Raw genomic sequence first — 24537 nt, forward strand, 5'->3', positions numbered from 1 at the left:
CGACATCTCTCCATCTCGTCTGAAGCACATTTGGGTTTGACTTCTTGTTCCTACCGGGTAGGAGGATAGCTCAGGGGTAACACATTTGTCTTGGAAGCAAAACAATGCATAGCAACACAGGTTTGAATCCCAGTCTCACGCTTTTAGAAACTGATTTCCGGTATTAGGCGCATTATGAAAGAACATTTATATTTACCCTTCTTACCGACATTGTCGTATATCACCACCTTGGTACTCTTCATCACTTCTTCCAAGACATTGATCTCCTTGTGGAATCTCCCCCCCCCCCCCAGGAGTGCAACTATATTCATGCAGGACTTCAACTCCACTAGCTTCACTAAGTTGCATTGCCTTCTGCTGATTGATTCCTTCCTCTCTCACCATAACGTGGTCTACCTCCATAATCAGTAACACCCTGGATTATTTCTTGCTAGCCTCCTCCCTCTTATTCTTACCCATCCTTCTTAGATAGTCCATTGCTTGGCTTCACTGTCTCTTTCTCGAACCACTCCTGTCATCCTCCACCTTTCTTTATCACTAAATGTAAGCTTTGGACAGACACTGTACTATCCTTTTCATGCCATGTACATTTCTTGCTCCAAGATCTTTAACCCGTGAATGTCTTCTCCATTGAAATAGCATTTCTGGGCTTCTAGAATACTCTTGCTACCCCCTTCAAGGAATATTATATGGCTCCCTCCTTCTATCCCTCCCCTCCATGCCCCTACATTTGAATCTCACCTGCCACTCAAAGGCTAGGTTCAAATAAGTGATTACACCTTAGATATTGGTGGATATCCCACTCACCTTCCTTTCTTACTTCCTACAAACAGGCAATCCTCCCACCATCCTCTGATCTACTCGCCTCTCTCTTTTCTCAACCCAGCAATCTAGCCAAAACCCTCCAGCCAAAGTGTGTTCCACCTTGACATCTCTCCATTCCCTCCTCACCCTCAGCAGGTGACTTTGCTTGTTTCTTCAACAACAAAAAAACTAAAAGAATTGGCAATACCCTCACTGGGCTCTTGACCCTTTTTTCCATATTCCTTGAGTTCTCTCTGATCTCCTTGGTTGAACTGCTTCCTATGGTCCAGTCAGTCTACACTTGATGTATCCCTGTAAATCCCTTTGTACCTCACATTGTGCCAAAGCTCTCTCCCACAATCAACTCTCCTCCCTCACCTCTCTTGAATCTCCCCCTCTTCTCAGAGATCTTCCCAAACGTCTGCAACCATCTCTCTTCTACTTCATTATTACAAGACACTTAAGCATGGGTTTTCAACTGAATCATCTCGTATCTGGAAATGCATGCACTCACTGACTCTCTACAGTCTGGCCTTTTTAGCCATCATTTCTTGGAAATGTCTCTAACCCAGGTCTCCTCATGGCCCACCAATCAAAAGTGTGCTCTATACTAATCCTTTGTGACCTCTCTGTAGCATTGCAGACTGCCAATCAATCATAACTTTATACTCTTGATCACAATGGCTTCAAGGGCAGTGGCATTGCCTGGTTTATCACCTACCTGTCTTGCCATTTGTTCTGCACATCGTGCAATGGTGTTACCTCAGTGGACACTCCTTTCCAGATTGTGTTAATCAAAAATCTGTCCTCAGCCCCTCCACTTTATTCTCTACACCCTCTCATGGGGTAAACTCATATCATTTTTTGGGTTCTCGTATCGTGTCTTTGGCAATGGCACCCATTCTTTTTCACAATTCCCTCCTTCCTGGAGCCCTGCTTCCAAATCACTGTCTGACAAGTATACACCACTGAATTTAATTTTTCTCTTTCATGCTACACCCATCAAAGACCAAAGTCATCTGTCTCCCCAGCTTCTCTTGCCCCTCCATTTGTTTGTCCTTTTTCTCCTGACAACCTTAATATGTCCACACTAGCTCACAACTAGGTGGTGCTCTTTGACAGTGAACTACAACTTGATCAGTTTATCACCTAAAATGATATGAATTCCAGACTTAACCTTATGAACATTTGCCCCCATCCAACATTTATCTCTACTAACTCTGTTATTTCCAGTAACATTGCTCCAGTCTGGTACACCTTCGCCCTGCTGGACAAGATCTTCAAATGTGTGGTCTGCACCCTCTCCCTTCATCCCTGTTCTGCTTCAACCTTCACAGCCCACTACAGCAAGCATACCTCTTTATGCACAACTGCTTCCTTTTAAAACCTCTCCTTCTTATCTGAAAATCCATTCATGACTTGATATCCTCTGTCAGTCTACCCTTATATCTCATCACTCCGCTGATCACACTTGAGATCTGTAACTATCATCAAATTCTCTGTCCATCGACCCACTTGCACTTCCACATGCTTCTATTCCTTCTCTCTACTTATTCTGCCCCACTACAACTTTTTGTACCCTCCCACATCAAATTCATGATATGATATGTTATGATATGGCATTTATAACGTGCCTATGCACAAGTGTTTCAAGGCGGAATGAGGCAAGGCAGGGGAATAGAGGTAAGACAGAGACAACGATCTTACTAGGCCAGGTGACATTGAGATTGCGCAAGTTCTGGGGAAGAGAAAGGGAAAAGTGTGGGGAGAATAGGGAAGGGGAAAAGTGCAGTGGAGTGGAGGGCAGTGCAGTACATGGGATCAACAGTAAAAATAAATAGAACAAATAAAAGCAATAAGTAATATGTGCGGCCAGCTGGTGGCAAGTGTGAAGGTAAGTGCAGACATCAGGTGTCAAGTGCTGGTAGGGATCCAGAAAACAGTCCCCAAGTGCCAGGGAGGCAGTGCAGGTGTGCAACTGGTGGGGGAGGGGACCTGGGCCTGAGATCAGAGGGTATGCCAGGTGACCAGTGCAGTTTCAGTTTCAGCCAGGAATTCAGCAGGGGAGTGTAGGAGAGAATGCAGAAGCAAAGAGGAAGGTTATGAGGTCCTTCCGGAAAGCGTGAAGTTTCTCCTCAAGTTTCAGCGAGGCTGTTAGGGAGGCCACAGCCGAAGAAAGAGATCGACCACCAACTCATTGCTTGGAGAATTGACTGACCCTGAGGGTGTTGGAGGTGGATGAGTGGAGAGCTCGAGCAGGAAGATATTTAGGAAGAGAGAGTTGCAGGTATTGAGGCCCCAGTCCCTAGAAGGTGTTGTGGACAATGCAGAGGGGTTTGAACTTAAACCTCGCAGCTACTGGGGGCCAGTGCAGGGATTTCAGTCCTGTAGAGATACGATCTCTGGGCTTGAGGCCAAGGACAAGTCTTGCAGTCCTATTCTGGATGAGTTGCAGAGCGTATAAGCAGGCAGATGTGGAAAGAGGCTGTTGCAGTAGTCCAGCCTAGAGAGAACCAGAGCTCTGGAGACAGTGAGCTTCTAGGGGAAGGAGAGGAAAGGAAAAATACCTCTGAGGAGGTGCAGCTGGGATTGTGACTTCTTAGAGATGTCAGAGATGTGAGGAGAGAAGGAGAGTGCAGAGTCGAAGATTACCCTGAGGTTTTTAGCCTCACAGATGGGAGAAGGAAGAGGGCCAAGAGAGGCCGGCCGGAGAGCAACAGGAAAGGAGGGAGCAGTGTGCCAACGAATTAAATCTCGGTCTTACTGGCATTAAGGCAGAGAACATTGGCGGCACATCACTCGGGGATAGCAGACAGACAATCAGAAATGAGAGAAGGAGAGGAAGTGGATGAAGGGAACCTGAAAATGAGTTGAGTGTCATCTGCATAGCACTGAAAGTTGGGACAGAGATTGGCAATGCGGTGGGGAAGAAGTTCCAGGTATTGGATGAACAGCCAGGGAAAGAAGTTAAACCCCTGGGGAACACCAAAGGTAGAGATGGAGGTGGAGGAGAGGAAGGGCCAAGTTGCAACTGGAAGGATTGATCGGAGAGGAAAGAGGTCAGCCAAGCCTAGGCCTGATTGGTGATACCCAGGTATCACAGAGACAGTTGAGTAGGGTGGCATGGTTGACTGTGTCCAAGGCAGAAGATAGATGAAGTAAGATGAGGACACAGGGGGTGTTGGAATCGAGGTTGGTGAGAAGGTCTTCACAGATGTTCAGGAGAGCAGTTTATGTGCTTCTGGCAGCTCTGAAGCCAGACTGATGGTCAAGGAGACAACTGACAGATTCAGTGTGAAGATGAAGCTGGGAGTTGGCCAGATTTTCCAGGAGTTTGCCCAGTAAAGGAGTGATGGAGATTGGGTGATAGTTAGCCAGGCAGGACAAGTCGGCAGAGGGTTTCTTAAGAAGATGGTGCACAAGGGATTGCTTCCTGGGGGAAGGGAAGGCTCCAGTGGCGAAGAGTGGTTGCAGAAGTCAGTCAGAGCAGGGGCCAAGGTGTCAATGTGGTCCTTGATGGTTTTGCGGGCTCACCTGTTTTGTTGAGACTGTCATAGATCAGACTTGTCTAGAAACCTTATCTGGGGAGAACAGGTGAAAGGCAAAGAAGGAGGGACGAGAGGTGGCCAAAGAAGGGCCAGAGGAAGAGCAGGGAGTAGTGGGGTGGGGGGAGGTAGAGAGGGAGGACAGGATGTTCTGAGTTTTAGAGATTAAATGAGAATCCAGGCCCTTCACAGGGCCTGGGAGGGGACAGGAGAGGTAGATACTGCAGCAGGATTGGCCAGCTCCTTGCAGATTACAAAGAGTTTGGCTGAGTTGTTACATGCCGCAGAGACGCAGACTTGGATGTGGGCTCTATTCTTGGTGTGGACAGAGAGCCTATATTGCCTTTGGAGCAGGTGGCAGGCCAGTTTGTCAGAGGATGCACCAGAAGCATGCCATTTCCACTCAGCCACCCTGCCCTTGCGTTTAAGGGTGGCGAGGTCTGAGTCCTACCAGAAGTTCGCTTGGCTTTGGGCTTCAAGCAGATCCTCATGACAGGGGCAAGAACATCGAGATTATCAGATATAGCAGAGTAGAGCATGGAGAGGGCTGTGTCAGGATGTGAGTCAGCCGAAGGGGAAGGGGGTGTGAGAAAGTGGTGGGCAAAAGCCTCAGCTGACACACACTTTATGGATCAGATAACCAAGAAGCTAGGCTGGCAGCGCTGGAGTTGGCTTGGCCTGAGTGGTAGGGAGAGTGAACTGGGAGGAAAGGAGAAAGTGATCACTCCAGGAGAGAGGAGTGGTGAGAGGGATAGAGAGGGGAGGGACTGTGGAGATCAAAACATCAAGAGTGTACCCTGCAGAGTGAGTCGGGCCAGAGGGGAGGATCGAGAGTGAGAGAGAGTCATAGAGGTCGCAAAAGAATCCAGAGGAAGGACAGGTAGCACCCAAGTGGATGTTAAAGTCTCGAAGAAGGAGGAGGTGAGTAGTCCAGACCAGGAGGGAAGAGGAAAAGTCTGCCCACTCAGAGAGGAAGGAGGAGATCTGACCAGGTGGCCGATAGATGATAGCCACAGTAAGGGAATGGCTAGGAGAGAGAGAGCCTGCAGATGAGGCATTCGAAAGAGGAGTAGGCCTGAATAGGAATGACAGAGGAAGGAATCCAATCGTCGAAGATTAAGGTTACACCCCCTCGGAACTGTTGGACCTGAGCACGGAGAGGATTTTGTAGCCATTAGGGAGGAGAGTGTCAAAGCTTGTGACAGAGCTGGTTGTGAACCATGTCTCAGTGAGACCGAGGACATCGATGTCAAGTTCTTCAAGGAGGCGGCAGATATCAGAGGAGTGTTTGACAGCTGAGCAAGAGTTGAGAGTGGCAATATGGAGAAGGTTGCCAACCTTGAAAGATTTCTGGGGAGAGTACAAATCAGAGGTATGCTCTGCGGAGTTGTAGAAGAAGCCCAACCTAGTGGGGACAGAAGAAGAAGGAGGAGAGGGCAAGCTAGCCAAGGAGGAGAGAATGGGGGGAGACAAGGAAGCCATGTATGGAAGAGAAGGGAGAGCAGGAGAAAGAAGAGAATTGATGAGGCGCGGGAAGCGTCAATCAATGAGGAGAAGATTTGCGTGAGGGCCTTGGACCAAGATGGTACCATTCAGATAAACATTAATATATGACCTTAAAGGAGTCAAAGGAGGCCAGGAGGGCCTCCCGCCAGGTGCCACCATTCATGGGAGAAGAATAGAGAGGAGAAAGCACAGAGACCATATGAAGAGTCCATAGGTCTGGTGACGGAACAACAAAGAGGATGCCTGTGAGGGTTTTCCTGGAGGAGGCACTGGTTTAGGTGTCAGTGATAGGGAGGCCTCGGTTGGAGACCAGGATGTCCTTTTTAAACTTCACCCTACCAGATTTAGTGAGGAGAGTAGGATAGTTGATAGAGAAGCAGTTAGAAAAGATAGGAGAGACAAAGAGCACCATAGAGTAGGTGGGGAGAGGAGAGAAGAGGAAGGGGGAAGTAGGAGGAGATAGGGGTGGGGAAAGCACTAGGGAAGGACGCAGGGAGGGGTACAAGCAGACAAGACAATAGTAGACAATTGACAAAACCATAAGTGCTCAGACAGTAGTAGAACAGTTTGCTAGGTTAACGCTTTGCTAAGAAGCCAAAACCAAAGACAGCACTACTTTCAAAATATATTTTAACAATGAAGACAGCACACCTAGGTCTAAGATTCATGTATAGTGGGAGAAGGGCCTAGGTTTCACAATGCAATTTAAATATTTTCACAATGCAATTAAATAAAAACACACCTAAGTCTAAGAGTCCTGTATAGTGGGAGAAAGGCCTAGGTATCACAATACACTTTAAATACTGCAGACGGCACAATTATACTAGCGTAGGTAAGGTTGCTATGTGTCAGGGTTTTCAGGGTACGGTGATGGCTCTATTCTTCAGCCAGGCCACTCCTACCTTACTAGTCAATGCAGCTAGACAGCTGGCCACTGGCTTCCCCTGCTGACACCTGCAGATACGAGAAGGGGCCACCTCTGTGGGAGCCACCCTTTGCCTAGGGGCCCTTAGCCGCAGAGGGCTGCCCTGGGAAGGTCAGTAAAGACCAGTGATTAGCCAATCAGGGGAGGAGTGTGGGCTGGGAGAAGGGGGGGAATGGAGATAGCAATGCGGAAGGGAACGGGGGTGAAACAAGTTTGGACGCCGGGCCCAGTGGGGCACACAAGGAGTTCAAACTAAATTACACGGTCAGGAGGGTCGTGGCAAGCTGGTGAAAGTGGCGTTGACACGGTGTTTGCAGCAGCAAAGCCAGGGTACAGAAACCTAAGAGGCCAATCAGGGGGGGAGGGCGGTCAGGGAGGCGGGAATTACTGCCTTCAGGATTGCCTACATAAATCACCTCTCCCTGAAAGGGGTCAGCCTCTCTTTGAGTCCCCTCCTACTAATCCCTCATCCCCTTTCTGCTGTGCCTCTTATGTAATCTCAGAAATATGTTTTCACAAATCAAATGGTACAGACAATATAGACAACATTGCCGGACCACTATCAATGTCTTGCATGCATTGTCCCGCCTCTCTGTACCACCACCCACCACTACCATCATGTTTTGTTCTTTCATACTTCACCGTGCACCCCGTAAGTCACCTTCCCATGGAGGTTTCCTGTTCCAAAGTGCATGGATTATGTTTGTCAAAACTCTGCCTGCTATTTAAAACAAATATAAAATACAAATTCTCCCTTCCATCCTCCGGTATGGTTTGTGTTTTTGGCCCGTGTTGTACTGGTTGGGTGTAAGAAATAGGATGTTTTGGGTGAGAGGTCAGATACCTATGTCCTGAATCATGGGGCTGTGTGTGTAAAAGTGTGGCTACATTTAAAGGACAATTGTGGTTACCTGTTAGCAAAAATTGACACATCCTCATTCAGTGTGCACTGTGTCGAGGAAGAGAAGGAATCAATGCAATGAAGATTATCGGTACATGTTGAAAGTAATATGGCTGTATTGAAAAAAAGAATGTGTTTCTAGTGTTTTTCCTACATTTGTTTGATGGATAAACTGAATGACAGAATCTTTGCTGAATATTATAGTGAGGGGCATTTTCGCAAGAGACTCAGGCACATACCAGTTTAATACATATTAGATTGCATTTGGTCTCTAGAGCCTTTGCTTTTCTAAATCATACGTAATGGTTCTTGTTTTCATCAGAAATAATTAAAGGCTGTTGAAGGGAAGGGAGGTAAGGCTACTTGAGCTGAATGCATGATGATATCTGGCACAAGCAAATCACTTACCTAGGCCATGCCTATGTGTTGACATCGGTGGCATTATAGACCAGATTTTGGTAATGGGATTGAAACATTCCACCGTATTGGAGGTTTTTAGGCCATCCCTTCCCCCGACAACGTAGAGCTTGTTATCAATCACTGCCACTCCAAACTGCAGACGCCTGCCATTCATGGTACTTATTTGGATCCAGCTGTTTGTCCTGAGGTCATATTTTTCAATGGTAGTGGCACCTGCAAAAAACAAAAAACATACATTATTTTTAAAACGAACATGTTGTGTTGCCTAACAATAAAGTGATACATTGACAAGGTGGAATAAAAAATCTCAAAATGACTGCTTAAGTAAAGATGAGCTTCTTAGACATCCTTGGAGTACAAAGCGCTAATGTGTGTAGAATGTGGATTCCCATATCAATTTGAACAAGACAATAAACACATTTATTTTTCATTTCTAATTCAGGTTGCATAAAACAGACCTTTAATTTGAACCCATAGAGATAACAAGATTTGGCCACTATCAGATGAGTTTAGGAGAGGACCCAAAGGCTAGATTCAGACCAAGGTCAGCAGTGTAGGCACTGTTCCTCCTCATGTTACTCCCTATATGGCCCCTTTATGGTCAGTTATTTGATCAAAATGAGTTAATATCATTTTGTATTCATGACCAAAACCATGATTTTTTCAAATTCTTTCTGTTGCCATTTAGCAATAAAATAGACATTTCAAATAATGCAACATAGTATAATAATCCTAATATTCAAGCTAAACGTGTACGGCTAAGGATGAATACTTCCTACAGACAGCAATTGTACATTTCACATTTCTTAATCAAAAATCAGTCACAACACGGTAAAAGGAGAAACATTCATTAGTGAGGCATCTCACAATCAAAAGCTTAGCTAGAAATAGATGGGTGTCAAGTTTATTAGAAGTAGCTCTATGCAAGTATCTTCATTTTAATTACACAACATGATATCTTCAAACTAGGCATGGATTGTAAGGAGCGAAAATCACACCCAGTCCCATTCATAATAATGTTTTTAGAATGTTTCATTTCAAAGTAAACGTGTTATAAAAATGCATAAATCATTCAAATATATAATACGTTAGAAAATAATAATTTACAAAAAGAATCGGTTTCCTTTTTAAATGCTCTTTCCAAATACGTGTAAACTGATCTAATAGTTGTCTAACAGGGTGACATTAAAATATTTAATGAGACAAACAAGCGCATGTCGTATAGCCAAAACTTAAAGGAAATATGAATTGCACCCTAATACTCCAGTAGTAAAGGTAGAATTCCAAAAAGTGTATTGAATCCTAGTGAGGTTGTCATCACATTCACAATTCGCTATCGTTATATCACTCTTGTTCCATCTGGCTTGAGTCATGTCATGGGAAGAAAATGTTCTCTAATCTGAGCAGCGAACACTGCCTTGGTTTGCCAATCCACAAAGCAAGAAAAAGCTAGCACATTTACTGACCGCTTGACCCACTTCAGACATAAAAACCAACTAACTAGATCAGGCTGAACAATATCTACTGTAATTTGAAGAGAACATGTAATGTGTTTGCCCACAATGCAGCTAAATCAGACCAATACCAGGACAAATATATAACAATGGCATCATGAGGTCAGCAAATGGGGTACATCTTCTCAACGTAGATTCAAATGTCGTATTCCTAAGTGGTGTGTAGCAGGCCTGGCCCTTTGTTTAGAAATGAAAGACATAAACATGCTGGCTTTGGTTGCAAGATTTAACCAAGGCTTTATCGCCAATGTTTCAGCCTATTACATATATCTTTATATAAAGCTGACCCTTATTTTATTGTGGGTGGTTATCAATTACATCTAAAACAAAGCTACCTTTGTAAAGCAGTATGTCAGGAGGGGTTGCAGGCGTCAGGAGGGGTTACAGGCTGCCACAAATGCCCTCAAGAACAACTCCCAGAGGTGGTTCAAGGTTTTTTTGCTTTTGTTTTTCAATATGTCTAGTGCCTGTCCCCCTCTCTCTCTCTCCAACCTAGGGATGGGAAATCCAACCCTAATCTAGGCTTTCCTCAAACTAGATTAGTGCAAGCAGTCAGTAACCCCTAATATCTAAACAGTAATTAACTTTTGGTGGTAGCCTAAAGTCAAATGTCTTACCTACCTAAACTCCCTTAGGGAACAATCTAGGGGTCCTATCCAGTAACTTTCCTCAGAAATGATTAAGGGATGTGCCATCCAGGCACACAGGGCTTCACCCTCTCTGGCACTTCTGTGCTCTGATATTCCTTCCCTGTATCACTCTGTCACTTTCCTTTCCTTTTGTTATTCTATTCTCTCCTACTCCGCCCACCTTCTCTCCTCTCTCACCGTAATGTGTCCATCTCTGTCCCTCCGATGTTCCTGTCTCTGTGGTTTACCCCCATCCTCCGATCTTGCTCCCTACTACTCTCCCAATATCACTCCATCCTCCCCAAACTACACCTACTCCTTTTTCACAACATGGTAACTCCCACCTCCTCTCCACTACTTCTACTCCTCCATGCACACTCCAAGGCACCTGAATACACACTACTGTCTCTCCTCTGTTACTACCACAACTCACTCCACAGTGCTTACACGCCTGCATCCATACTACTACTCAGTCACCCTCCTTTCACTCCCTCAATCACGCATTCACTCCCTCTCTACTTTCCTATGACACCTCTCACTCACATAACTTGCATTCACATTCACAACACAGTACCACTTTCTCTCAACAGACAATACCTCCACCTTTCTAGAAAACGCCTTCACACTCCTCCACACCCTCCCTCATCCTTCTGGTCTCTTGGTTGACTACCTCCTCCTCCTCTAACCTCACCCAAGCAACCCACATCATTATGTTTCCTGCTGTCCCTTACATCCTCCTTCTCCTGTCCACATTGTTTCTCACCTTCTGGTTCTCTGGCCCAATCTTTCTCTGCCTTCCTCATACAAAAGGCATTACAAATAATAGAAAACATAAGAGGGTGGTTAGGGTCTGCTCCTTTTTTGCATGCAGTCCTGCAATGGATCTGTAATGGGGGTACACATCAATTAGAGTTCCAGTTCTTGTTAGTGTCCAATGTGAGATTGTGACAGTTCCTGTTAATGAGCCTATCTGCAGCTCCCCTGTTGGCAAGGAGTGGTTGTTTCTGATAGTCCAGTTCATCTGGTAGGTCTGTGGCTATGATGCAGATGATTGTTGCTGCCGAGGGAAGTTGCTGGTATCATTCCACATTCATGCTGGTTCCTGCTTCCACACCGCAAAGCAGTTCTCTTGAATGATAGCACTGGTTGGGGTGTGCTGACACAGGCACCTTCCTACTATTGGGTAGGACTGGCTCTGGTGTCCACCCTGGTAGTTCTGCCACCACAGACTGAGAGGGTTCCCCATCCCTTCCTGTCGTGTTCAGAAGTCATTACTCTTCACTCCAAGTTAACAGACAACATCAGCATATGCTGCTTAAACTTAACTTTCAAGGGAGTAGCATGAAGGCCCTCTGAGAGTGCTTCAGGTAAACAAAGGCCATTCAATTCCTTGACATGGCTCGAGGACAGCAATAATTCTGAAACTATTAAGAGAGATAACAATCACTAAAGAATTAAACACAAAGCCGATACACACTTCAATCGAAACAGTGCACTAATAGAAACGCTGTTCAGGCATGCCACTGACATGGGACTGTTTCAAGTGATGTCCAGAGAGGCAACCTAATTGAATAAAGACACATATGGAATGTTAATCTCTCAGAAAACCACAATGCAGGCAAAGGTTGAAAAACAATGACACACCACTAACGTTGATGGAGTGCATGTTTGCCACCTTCAGCAATCCACAGCAATGGTAACCGCTTCACTAGGCTTCACAAAAAGCAACATCTATCAGGGAAAACCTAAAACGCGTGAGTATAGGACAGGTGTTTAAGTTTAACATCAAGCTCAGTACATGCACACACTTTGCAGGCCACTTGGTTGACATATTCTCGTCCAACCTCTACTACATCTTGAAGTGACATTACCGGGTTGCCAGGTGGTGGTATGACTGCCTTCTCAAGCTTGAGCTGTTGAGGTGGGGAGGGGGGAATGACATCATGCTTTATCTGTTCCACTAGGCTGTATATTTTTACATTTGGGGCAGCCATTCCACCCAGCTCATTTGTAAGAGTCGTTGTATCACATCTCACTCTTGGGTGTCTACCACATACCAATCTATTTGTCAAGGTTTTCAATTATTAAAAGAATGTGGCGTTTTATAGGAAGAATAATAATTTGGTGTATAAGTGTGGGTACTGTCATTATCTTAAGTAATTCTCATGTTCGAGACATTTCTATGTGTGTGTCTTCCTTCTTTTATGGGTAATGTGCATTTTCAATTCAGTGTATCTTTTTCATTTTAAAATGTTGCATCTATTGGCGAGTCATCGTTGTCTGCTGTGGTTAGCAGAGCCTATTCCTCTCAAATCGACGAAGCACATTAAAAGCCGGTCAAGTGGCACAGCGAGTAGAGCGCTCGCTTTGACATCAGTGCAGAGCCTGCGAACGCAGGTTCGAATCTCGGCAGCGCCAAACTCAGCGTTTCATCCTTCCGAGGTCGATAAATGAGCACCACACACCGTGGGTAATAATAAGCAGCGCTCAGATACCTGAGGGTTCGTAGCGCTATATAAATGCCAAATTATTATTATTATTATTATTATTTAAAAACAACGTAATTTGTGATTGGACAATGCTGTAAGCCGGTGGGTCAGTAGAACACTTGACTTTAAAATTAATAAAGCAACTTAAAATGAAAAAGATTAGGTGATTGGAAAATTCGAATGAATCCCATAAAACAGAGAGGACATGCAACTAGATGTGCCTTTGGTATGAGAAGTCCCCATATCTGAACAAGAGCTTTAGATGCATAGCGGACTGATTCATAGTAGTGTGTCATTTGTATAGCGCCTTTTACCATTAGCATGGTCCCAAGGTGCTGTCAGTTGAACGACCTTGAGGGTCCGAACTCCAGGTATGGGAAACATTTGCATGTGTGCTAGAGCGCCTGTCTGCATATTGGCAAATGCTTAAAATGTGATGGGTGGCTGAGTCCCTGCTATTGACCCATGTTGAGCTGGCATGTGGTTAGGTGGTAATAACTGGATTAGAGGGGGTGAGAGAGCGGGAAATAGTTATGTGTGCAACTACGTATTGAATTTTTGTCGTGAATGGTAGCTGCATTCTTATGGCAGAGGTATTGTGCGAAGTGTGTTCAAGTGGTGTATGATGGCAGATATGTGCAGGTTTATGCGGCCGTGCCTTCTGCTTGATTCCCTATTCATGGAGAGTAAGAGGTTAATGCATTATCTGCATTGAAAGCAGTGACCCAGGATAACTATGATGGCTAAACACTAAATTAACTAGCTTTAATGATGGGCTAACTTTCTAAATGCTCCTCAGAACAGAGTGAAGGTTACCATGAGAATTCTTCTAGATTCAATGTCTGACTGCATTTTACATTCCTCAAGATTCCAAGCTTTATTAGCATTCTTCATTCGCCTAGGTTCAGAATCCACTCACAACATTACAAATAGCCTTGGTTTCAACAGGACTATTCTTCGTAAACCTATTTCAGAGCAAAGGCTACATCATGAGTTCACCTGGAAGTAATATAGTGGATGCATTCTACAAGGTTCATGAATCAAGTAAAGGCTTTTTTTCAATGGCATCTAGACTGAAAACCTAGGGTGTATATTTAGATCTGAGCCTGGTTGCAAACTGAAATTGGCTAAGTCTTGGGAGCAAGTGATGATTATGTAGCTCAGTTATCTAGAAGCACATGGTGTACTTTTTGTCTGAACACATTCTGAACATGTACACTATCAGGACACTGGTTGCACCATAGTGCAGTGTGTTGATCATAGCCGATGCCTTGCAGTATGTAACTACTGACAATGAAAGTTAGGACATTGAGTCTTACCAGGCCATTGCTGTTGCATGGGGTTGATGTCTGGATGGGGCTTACCATGGGAGAAGGGCTAAACTGTGGAACAAAGCTGTCCCTGATAGTCTTCCCCATCACCTGCTGGTCACCTGGGCAGAGACTAACTGGTTGAGCCACTGAGTGCTAGAGTTCTCTGATCATGGCACTCGACTCATGAAAGGAATGGGGAAAAATCAGGTTGATGCAGGGAAGAGCCAGGTTTTAAGGGCCTTTCTGAAGCTGAGGTGGTCCTCTTGGAGATAGAGGTTGAGAGGGAGGGAGTTCCAGATACTGGGTGCTAGAACTGAGAAAGATGTTCCTCCTAGTCTGGTGGAGTTGAAAGTGGGAATCACCAAGAGGTGAGCAGAGCCAGATCTGAGGGTTATGTTGGGTTGGTAGTGAGAGAGTTTGTTTTAGAGAAATTCAGGCCCTTGCTTGTGGAGGGCATGGTGGGTACTGCACATGACTTTAAAGTGGCCCTTTGGCTGAGTGGGAGCCAGTGGAGCACCCTGAGTGCAGGGGAAATGTGTTCCCTAGGCAAGAGGGCAAAGAGGCGTCTTGCTGTAGAGTTTTGGATCCATTGGAGCTTTCTGAGCTGGGAGGAAGAGGCAACTAGGTAAAGGGGGATGGGATAATCCAGCCGAGAGAGGATGATGGCCATTATTACCGAGATTATGTGAGGGTAGGAGAGATAGGGGAAGATGTGCCTAAGATTGAGGCAATGATAATGGAAAGTTCTGGAGACAGCGTTGATGTGGCATGACAGAGTAAAGACCTTGATGAGGGTGTATCCTAGGCTCTTTACTGAGGAGGAGGATGTGGCCGAGGGACCTATGGACGGTGGCCGGTGTGTGGGTTAGGGGAGGAATGCAGTCTTGCCACAGATCAGGATTTCAGTTTTGCCCGGATTGAGGAGTAGGTGGTTGGTCTTCATCCAGTGGTTGATATCCGTAAAGCAGGAGGCTAGGTCTGGATGCGGGGAGGATGGGGAGTTGGTAATCTGGAAAACAATTTGAGTATCGTAGGCATAGTTGTAGCAGGTAATTTATTTATTTATTTATGTATTGTTTATTTTTTCTAGCACTTACACACAGGTTAAGTGCTTCAAAGCACTTAAAGGCAGGAAGGTAACAAGGGAATACAGTTATCATTCTTAGGCCTTGAAGATTCTGAATGATCTAAACAGAAAAACTAGCATACTAGGCCTGACGACATTTCTCCTAGTGCAAGTGCATGAAGTGGTACTTTTGAGATCAAGCTTGGGGGGGGGGAGAAAACAGTGCAGTGTTGGGGAGAAAAGGAGAGACAAACTAACTGGTACTAGCACATTTATCATTTAGGTCTTGTATGTGTAACGGTGGAGGTGCAAAGATGAGTGGATTGTGGGAGGGGGGTGCAAGGAGTCCGGTCCAGCAGGGCCCTGGGTTAAGTGCAGCAAGGCTGCCCCGATCAAGGAGAGTAAGCAAAGTGCAGTAGTGTTAATAAAAGTGTAGCGGCAGGTGGTAGGTACAACAGACTAGTAGGGGAGCCTCAGACCTGTAGGCTCTGGAGATGAACCAGGCAACCAATCAGCAAAAACTGAACAGTGTTAGGAAGGAGACAGAGGGTGGAGAGAAATGAAAGGAGGTTAGAAGGGGAGAGGGAGAGAGAAGTAGGAAGAGAAAAGTAAGGTCTTGAGGAGTTTCCGGAACTTAAGGTGCTCCGGCTGAATATGGAGAGAGGCAGGGAGGCTGTTCCAGAGGGAAGCACCTGCAGAGGATAAAGATCTACCCTCCAATCTCTGTTTGTGAAAGCGGATCACCGGCAGAGAGTTGGAGGAGGACGAGCGGAGGACTCTAGAGGGAGAGTATTTAGGAAGAAAGCATTGTAGATAGTGTGGGCCCTGGCCCCAGAAAGCTTTGTGGATTATGCAGATGGTCTTGAACTTGATCCTTGCAGCCACGGGGGATCAGTGGAGAGATTTCAGCACCAGAGAGATGCAGGCCCAGGGCTTGAGACCAAGGATAAGTCTTGCGGTTCTGTAAGGATGAGTTTTAGAGGATGAATAGTAGAAGTAGGAAGATTGAGAAAGAGGCTGTTGCAACAGTCCAGCCTAGAGATAACCAGGGCTCTCAATGTGATTATCCTCAGGGGGAATGTGAGAAAAGGTAGAATACTTCTGAGGAGGTTCAGTTGGACTTTTGGAGATGTCTAAGATGTGAGAAGAGAAGAGAGAGTGGAGTTGAAGATGCCCAAGATGTTTTGCTTCATTGATAGGTGGGGGTGCAGTGCCAAGGGAGGCAGGCCAGTGGGAAAGTGGGAAAGCAGGAGCAAGGGTCCCAATGAGGACAATCTCTGTCTTGCTGGCATTCAGGCATAGATCGTTTGCAGCACACCAAGCCTGAATTGCGGATAGTCAGTCAGGGATGAGCGAGGAGGAAGAGGAAGAAGCCGAGCGTAGCCTGAAAGAGCTCAGTGTCATCTGCATAACACTGAAAGTTAGAGTTAAAGGTAGATATCCTGTGGGCCAAGTGGGCCATTTAGGTATTGAAGAACCAGGAGGAAATATTAGAGGTGAGGTTATGGGAGCAGATGAATGCAGAGGCTTAAGTAGAGGGTGAAGAGAAAGGGGAGAGAGATGCTCCCTGCGAGACCCCCTGAGAGACAGGGCAGGAGGGCGAGGAGAAGGCAGGGGGATGGTGATTTGCGAGTAGTTAGTGAGGAAGGAGGAGATCCATCATAAAGTCCCTGATGCCTAGGGAGTGTATTTTGTCTTATGAGGGTGGCATGGTTCATTGTGTCAAACGCTGCCGAGAGGTCAAGGAGAATAAGGGCAGAACATCCTTCTGAGTCTGCTGCTCTTTTAATCTATTATGAGATGGAGACAAGCGAGGACTCGTTTCCATGGAGAGATCTGAACTTGATGGGACAGGGTTGAGGAGGCCGTGGGATTCTGTGTAAAGAGAATGTTGGGAGAATGCTGTAGAATCCAGGAGTTTGGCAATTAAATGGTTGTTTGAGATTGGGCAGTGGTTGGAAGGGAGGATGGGGTCAAGGAAGGGCTTTTTGAGTAAAGGTTTAATATGAGAGGTTTTGGAAGCTGCTGGGAAAATTCTTCATGTTAGAGAAAAGTTAATTATTAATCTAGCGATGCTGCCTGTGCAGGTATAGAAGAGGATGTGTTTTCATAGCAAAGGTGGGCAGGGGTCTGTGGGGCATCGTGAGGGGAGGCTACTGAATCGTAGCTTGGGAAATTATGGATGGGAGAAGGAGGAGAAGGTGTGGAAGAAGGGGTGTGTGGGGGGCAGGACAGTAAAGGTGGGAGAGGGTGGATGGAGAGGGAATGTTGATATTCTGGAGCTGTTGTTGAGGCTTCTTTCAATGGCGATGTTATAAAGGTGGTCTGACATGGCATCGCGGAGCGATAGGGAGTGAGAGGTGAAAGGGGAAGAGCAGAGAGGGGCCTTGAATTCCGTAATGATCCTGTGGAGTTCCTTGCTGAGGTTGAGAGCATTGGAGATTCGAGAGCCATAGAAAATCTTTAGGCTTTCCTTACTTCATCCCCCCTATGCCCAGATCTGCCTGGCTAGGTTGGCCTTGTTAAAGGGGGATGGACCAGTCCGCCATTTGCATTTCAGGTGCTAGTTGAGGGTTTTGAGGGATTTGAGGGAGGGTGTGAAGCACTGGAGAATGATCTGCTCTGTGGGAGGGAGATCTGAAAGGAGTGAGGGCAGGGAGGGTCTCAGAGAGCCAACGGTCGAAGCGTTTGATTGATGGAATTCATCCTGGGTGAGCGAAATTGAGAAGGGAGGCAAGCAGGGAGTCAGCTTGGTCCAGCAGGACAATAACCTTGTTCCAGAGGGAGACAAGGGGTGTGGATGGGGGATGGTGGGGAAGTAGAAAGAAAAAGATGACAGAGTGATCTGTCCATATTACGGGGTGGATAGAGGGAGGAGGAATCAAATCAATGGAGCTGAATACAGCATCCAGGGTGTTCCTTGCTATGTGGGTGGGCCCTGAAACAAGGTGGGTGATGTTGAGGGCTTCTAAGTTGTTAATGAGCGGGCGGATCATGGGGTTTGAGGTCTCTTAGCAAGGTAAGCAAAGGGTGTGCGATCAGGTTGGCTGCTAGGGAGTCACTAAGGTTGTCTGTGAAGATTCTATTATAGTCCGGCAGTCAATGGATGAATAGGGCCATGGCAGGAGAGAGTTGGAATTTAACTAGCAGAGATTGGCAGTCAGCATTGCAGGTTTGATTCAGTAATGAAGAGGATGTCTGGGTTTTCTGAAGGGATCAAATCAACTATAATGTGTTTATTTTTGGTTACAGATATGGCATTGATGATGATGCAAGAGAGGGTGGGGGCAGCAGCAGTGATTGGGGTCACATGCTGGGGATTTGAACTTCAGTTTGACTATGAGAGAGCACAGAGGTAGAGGGGGAGTGGTCAGGGTTGGGAAGAGGGGACAGCGAGGGAGGGGAGTGTCTGGGTGTGCAGAATGGAGATGAAGCTGGGTGTGGACTGGGACTGGGGGAGGGGAGAGTGTTGTTAATGTAAAATAATGATGATTGAAAACGATGTAATAAAGCTTTTTACTGTGCAAAGTGGAGACATAACAGATTGAACACAGTGGGAAATGTCTAAATCTATTTGTGACCCAGAAAGAGGTATAATATTAAATATTGCCAAAACATGTTTATGTTGATGTAATGAGGTCCAACTTCCAACCAGGTCTGTAGGAGAGATGCACACGATTGAAGCTTCCCCCCTCCCAAGGATTTACAGAGAAGTGGGGCGCTATTACTGCGTATTATGGTATTCCCTGTGGAGTAAAAAGACAGCCCCTGAGTGACGGAGATGTAGAGGCCATGCTAGGCCCCATTGTGAGAGTGAAGTTGGCTAGTGTGGAGTTCCACTGAAATATAAAAGCCAGTAAAAACAGTGATTTTAACATAAAGCCTAGTGTATTAGCGAGAATGGGTCTCCCTCCACTCTGTTAGAATGTACAGGCACTCAGCGGAAGAAAGTGCAATGAAAAACTGGTATATTGTTAACTATGTCAAATGAGTTCCAAAAGACATGGGGCACTTCAGATGCTGAATTCGAGTAAATGCCCACTTTGACAGATTAAAAACTGCAACAGTGCACATGGAAAGAATAAATGCATTTGAAATACTGTGCATATGGAAGCTAAAAATGAGAAATGATGCCTTGCATTTGAAAAGTAAAGTCAAATGACAAATTGCCTTCATGAGGATTAAAGAGACTTAATTTCAGCACATGAAATGACATTTATAAAGAAAGGCCTATTTCATTTTATTGCATAAATGAACACTGGTTTCTGAAAGTTTAACCCCAAGACTTTTGGGGCTGGGCCCACATAGGAAACAGGTCTGGTTGTCAATTTAAATGCTAATACATTCAAAGAAGTAGATTCAAATGATGGGATTTACATATATCATGACCAACAAAAATGACCTTTAACCCCTTCAGTGCTAAAGAGTATGCTCATCCTTTTTGCATAGACTTGATTAAAGCTCAGCAGTTAAGGGGTTAAGGTCAGGTTTCACATAAAATGTGTTTTATCTCTCAACAAAGACCCTTTGAAGCTCAGAAGAAGAGGGTAGAATAAACATTGTCCCAAGCATGTTGCTGGTCACATGCTTAAGGAGAAATGGAAACTTGGAGGAGAAATGAAACTACCTCTCATAGCATGCAGTACCATTGATTGAACATTGAACACATTTTCCTAAATAAAAAGAGCATTGTGTGCCCTATCGTGCCCACCCAATGTTCATTTTAAAGGGGAAAACATAAACAAGTTGGGGCCATGTAAAAATGAAATGTCTGTGATGTGCATAACATAAATTATGATCATAATTATTATTCTGGAATTTTCATGAATCAGAGTAATTGGAAATATTGATACATTAATAGATAGAGAAATTAATGTTCGAAGTATGTGGTGTCAGAGTTGTAACTATTTTGGCGCAGCAACAAACCACGAAAAACAGTGGGCCCGCTCAGGAAGGGCCTTGCCAAAATAAAATTTGTATTTTCTGACTTGACATAAAATGTAGAATCCCAAAAATATATAGATGTATGTAATTATCTGAAAAATTTGCATAGCGTCATGTTATGAGATTTTCAGAACACAAAAAGGTTAATTCCGCTTTCATTTTGAGATGACAAATCTTTCTCCTCCCTCAGCCTGCATCATACATATTTCCCAACTTCTGGTTCTATCAGCAGCCAGTGGGCATTTTGTTGGGAGGTGAAGGGGGAGTGCTAGCCAATCCTTACCATGGGAATTACAACAATAATGGAGTGTCATCTGCCCTATAAGAGGGCATGTTTGCATCAGAACAGGGCTTTTTCACTTTATTCCGGGAGATTGCCTGCTGATGGACACTTGCAAGGAACAACTGCAGAGAGGCCTCAATCCCTGCATTGGAGGCAGTGACAGGGAAATCAAGAAACTAAACTGAATCCCAAACATCCCGCCGGTTCCAAGCCCCCCAGCCTTACCCCCCTTCACTCCCAACTTCACAACCCGTAACAACAGACCAGGCACCAGGCTCCTTACTACAAGTACTAGGCCCATCCCCAAACCTAACACCAAAACCACTACGAAGCACAATGTGCCAAATAAGCTCATACCTCTCCCATTAAAAGGTGCCCTACTCAATGTCAGATCCTTGGCTGCCCACCCCACAGAAATTGCAGACATCATCCTTACCAACGACTTGGACTTCCTAGCCCTAACAGAAACTTGGCTTCATGAGGCGTCCGGACCTCACTTATTGTTAGCCATCCCAGACAAATACTCTATCCTCAGAGCGGATAGACCTAACGCTAGAGGTCGAGGTGTAGCGATCATTTCCAAAACCTCCCTAGACCTCAGATTAGTTTCTACAGTCTCACTCACATCCTGCGAGATACTCACAGCCAAACTACAAACTTCCCCCACAACCACGATCACCCTCCACCTCATATACAGACCTCCAGGCCCCCCCGGAGTCTTTGAAGAAGACATCACATCTATCATCACTGAAAAATCCAAACCATCAGCGCAAATTATGATCCTCGGGGACTTCAACCTCAGTTACCAGGACCCTCACGATGCACATGCTGCATCCCTAACCAATGTCCTAACAGATCATGATTTCACACAACTCATTGCACTACCCACCCACCTAAAAGGCAGAACCCTTGACTGGGTAGCAGAACCCTTGACCTGGTAGCAACTTACAATTGCAATACAACCTGCAAGGAGCCCCAACCTCTGGCATGGACTGACCACCACATGATTCCTCTTGAGATCAACACTAAGCAGATACTGCCCAATAAATACCCCCCGGCACCAGCCTGTCCCACGAGGAATAAACGCAACATCACTGCTGAAGCCCTACTCCCACTGATCCTACCCACCCTCAATGCTCTCCCTGCCAACGCTGACTTAAACCTACTGGTCGACACCTTCAATAATTCCATGGCTAGAGCAGTGGATACCGTTGCCCCCCTGAAGCTACGAAAAGACAAACCCAAAGCTCATCTGAACTCCTGGTACACCCCTGAGCTCAAATCACTCAGAAAAAAGAAAGCCAAGACACAACACACCTGGAAAACTAATCCCACTGCGGAAAATAAATCCAATCTCACTAACCTATCCTCACTGTACAAAAACGAGATAATTTGCACCAAAAAAGAGGTATACAACACCAGGATCGCTGAGGCAGGATCCTCCACCAAAGAATTATTTCAAATTCTAAAGGAACTAGAAAACCCTATTCCACCTCAAGACACCTGCTTGAAAGGCAAATCCTGGTGCACTAGCATCCAAAACGCCCTCAACAACAAAATCTCAGGACTCCAAACCAAATTTGAGGACAAGCGCCAACAACTCTCCAATAACAAGATCACCAACCCCAGCCCACCCACGCCCAACCACACCAGTTCGGCCTTCACGTTTAAGAAAGTTACCACTACGGAAGTTCAAAAAATTATCACCTCCTTAAAACCTTCAAACTGCAAAGGAGACAGCTGCCCCACCCAAATCATAAAAGATGCAGAGAGCTTTCCCCCTTCATCACCAAACTAATTAACCTATCCTTCACCAATAATTCCATACCCAGCAACCTAAAACAATCATGGGTTCTCCCACTTTTGAAAAAACAATCCCTTGATCCAGCCATACCCACCAACTACAGGCCCATCACCACAGTCCCATTCCTCCTAAAAATCCTGGACAGAGTCGCCTGCATCCAAATTCAGGAATACCTGGAATCCAACCAATTACTAGGAATAGTCAATCTGGCTTCAGACCTCAACACGGAACAGAAACTGCCCTTGTTGATCTCAAAAGCCAGATTGATGAAATTAAAGATAAAGGCAATGCTGCAATTCTACGCCTCATAGACCTCTCAGTGGCCTTTGATCTGGTCAGCCACGAAATCCTCTGCAGTCACCTAGCCACCGCAACCCACTTCTCCCCTTCTGCCATCACATGGAAACAATCCTTCCTGGCAAACAGAACCATGCGGGTGTTCTCAACAACATCTGCAGCAGATCCCATCCACATCACATGCGGAGTCCCACAGGGATCCTGTGTATCCCCCACTTTGTACAATATATTTACAAAGCCTCTATTTGACCAACTGGACCATCTGGGTGTCACCTACACAAACTATGCAGATGACACCCAGCTACCCCTCACCATCACAGGCGATTACCAAGCAGACGTCGCCCGGATCAACAAAATATTCTCCATCATTCAGGCATGGATGGCCTCACATGGCCTCTGCCTGAACGATGAGAAGACAGAGCTCCTTATCGTTGGCTCGCCTAACACCCTAACCAAACTCAATCCGAGCTAAAATAACATCACGATCGATGGTCACACCATCCCTATTGCCAAAAGCGTGAAAACCCTTGGCTTCTATCTGGACGCCAACACCAACCTTTCCAAACAAACCAATATGATTGCCTCAACCTCTGCCTACACCGGCAAGCTCATTAGGGCCAGTAGACCCTTCCTATCACCCAACAGCTGCCTCACCCTTGCCAGAGCCCTCATACAATCCAGACTGGACTACTGCAACAGCTTGTACCTAGGTGCCAACCAATCCGTACTCAAGAAACTACAAGTACTACAGAATAACGTTCTGCACACAGCCCTCAACATTCCCAGACGAGAGCATATTTCCACTACCAGGAAAGCCTGCAAATGGCTCTCCATACGCCAGAAAATTGATTTAAAAACCATCTGCCTCACGTACAAGTCCCTCAATCACCTAGCACCACCATATCTAGCTAACAAATTTACCATGAAACCTGCTACCAGAACCACCAGATCTTCCAACACTCTATGTTTGACAGTGCCCAGATTCCACTTAAAAAGGGCTGGAGGGGCCAGCTTCACAGTACTTGCCTCCCAACTCCGGAACACCCTACCTCTCAACATGAAAACTAACGAGTCCTTCCAGATTTTCAGGAAGCAGTCATCAGTTGGCTCCTAAACAAAGAGTAGCTTCACTAAAACCTGACCTCACACCTCTACTCGGTAATTGCCCCATGTATTGTATAAGACTGTACATGGAAACTGTATATTGATAATTGTATGCTATTCAAACTGTAAACTGTATTCCATTTTGTTATATATGTATTATAAGTACGTATGTACGAAGTATGCAACTCCAAGATACTTCTGAATGCTGTAACCATCTTCTTAAGCGCCCTTCTACCCCTTGGTCTGGAGCGCTATACAAATAAAATAAACAAACAAGCAAAACAAGAAGCTAGCTTGGACCCAACCAGAGGAGCCAGAAGGAGTCTGGGTGCAGGAGAAAATCCTTGACTGAAAGCCCTTGATCAGATCTACGCTGCCCTCAGAGGAGCCCTGCTGTTTTCCCTGACCAAAGCCTCCCATGTAAGTAGACCAATCCAAAGGCCATCAATTGTGTGGGTAGCTATCTGATTTAACCCTTTCCATTAGCCGGTGGGGGAGGGAGGAACCTGGGTAACCTTGGCACATTGTATTAAATCCAGTTCAAATTAATTCCACTATAGAAAATCACCCTATCTATGTAAATTGCATTGGGTGTGGGAACAGCCCGTCTTAATCCTTTGCATTAAATTGTGGGGAGGAGGGAAGCTGTGTAGAGCCTTAGCGTCTTGAATTGAAGTTAAATCAATTGCCATATAGAAAACCGAGGATGAAGGTTGTTAGAATTTGAAACTAAAAAAGTTCATGCCAAGTGTGTTCGAGCCGGTATAAACCATAAAGCATTGAGTGACTGTCCTTCTGAAACCCCTCACGCCTGTCCTGAAGGGAGGAGTCCATAATACCAAAATACATAACTCTAAAACGCTGCTATTCAAGTGAATGTGAGGGGGCAAAACAAAATTTCCCTTTTATTCCCTTCTATCCCAAACCAGAATTACCAAGCATTGCTTCTCATTTGAATGTGTGTTGAAAAACGGTTTCCGTTTGAGTTCCTTT

The 24537-nt window shown here is 45.5% G+C and overlaps 1 protein-coding gene across 2 annotated transcripts in view; it reads right to left on the minus strand.

Annotated features, from left to right (window-relative positions):
- Positions 1–24537, minus strand: part of KLHL4 (kelch like family member 4) — a 1128728-nt gene that overhangs the window by 157498 nt on the left and 946693 nt on the right. For both annotated transcript variants that reach the window (XM_069612999.1, XM_069613000.1), the window contains exon 7: positions 8090–8314. In XM_069612999.1, coding sequence (XP_069469100.1) covers positions 8090–8314 — 225 coding nt within the window. The remainder of the gene's footprint in view (positions 1–8089; positions 8315–24537) is intronic.

Source organism: Ambystoma mexicanum, chromosome 5p (assembly GCF_040938575.1).
Source record: "Ambystoma mexicanum isolate Mex_15411 chromosome 5p, UKY_AmexF1_1, whole genome shotgun sequence".
In the NCBI taxonomy this organism is placed as follows: Eukaryota; Metazoa; Chordata; class Amphibia; order Caudata; family Ambystomatidae; genus Ambystoma; species Ambystoma mexicanum.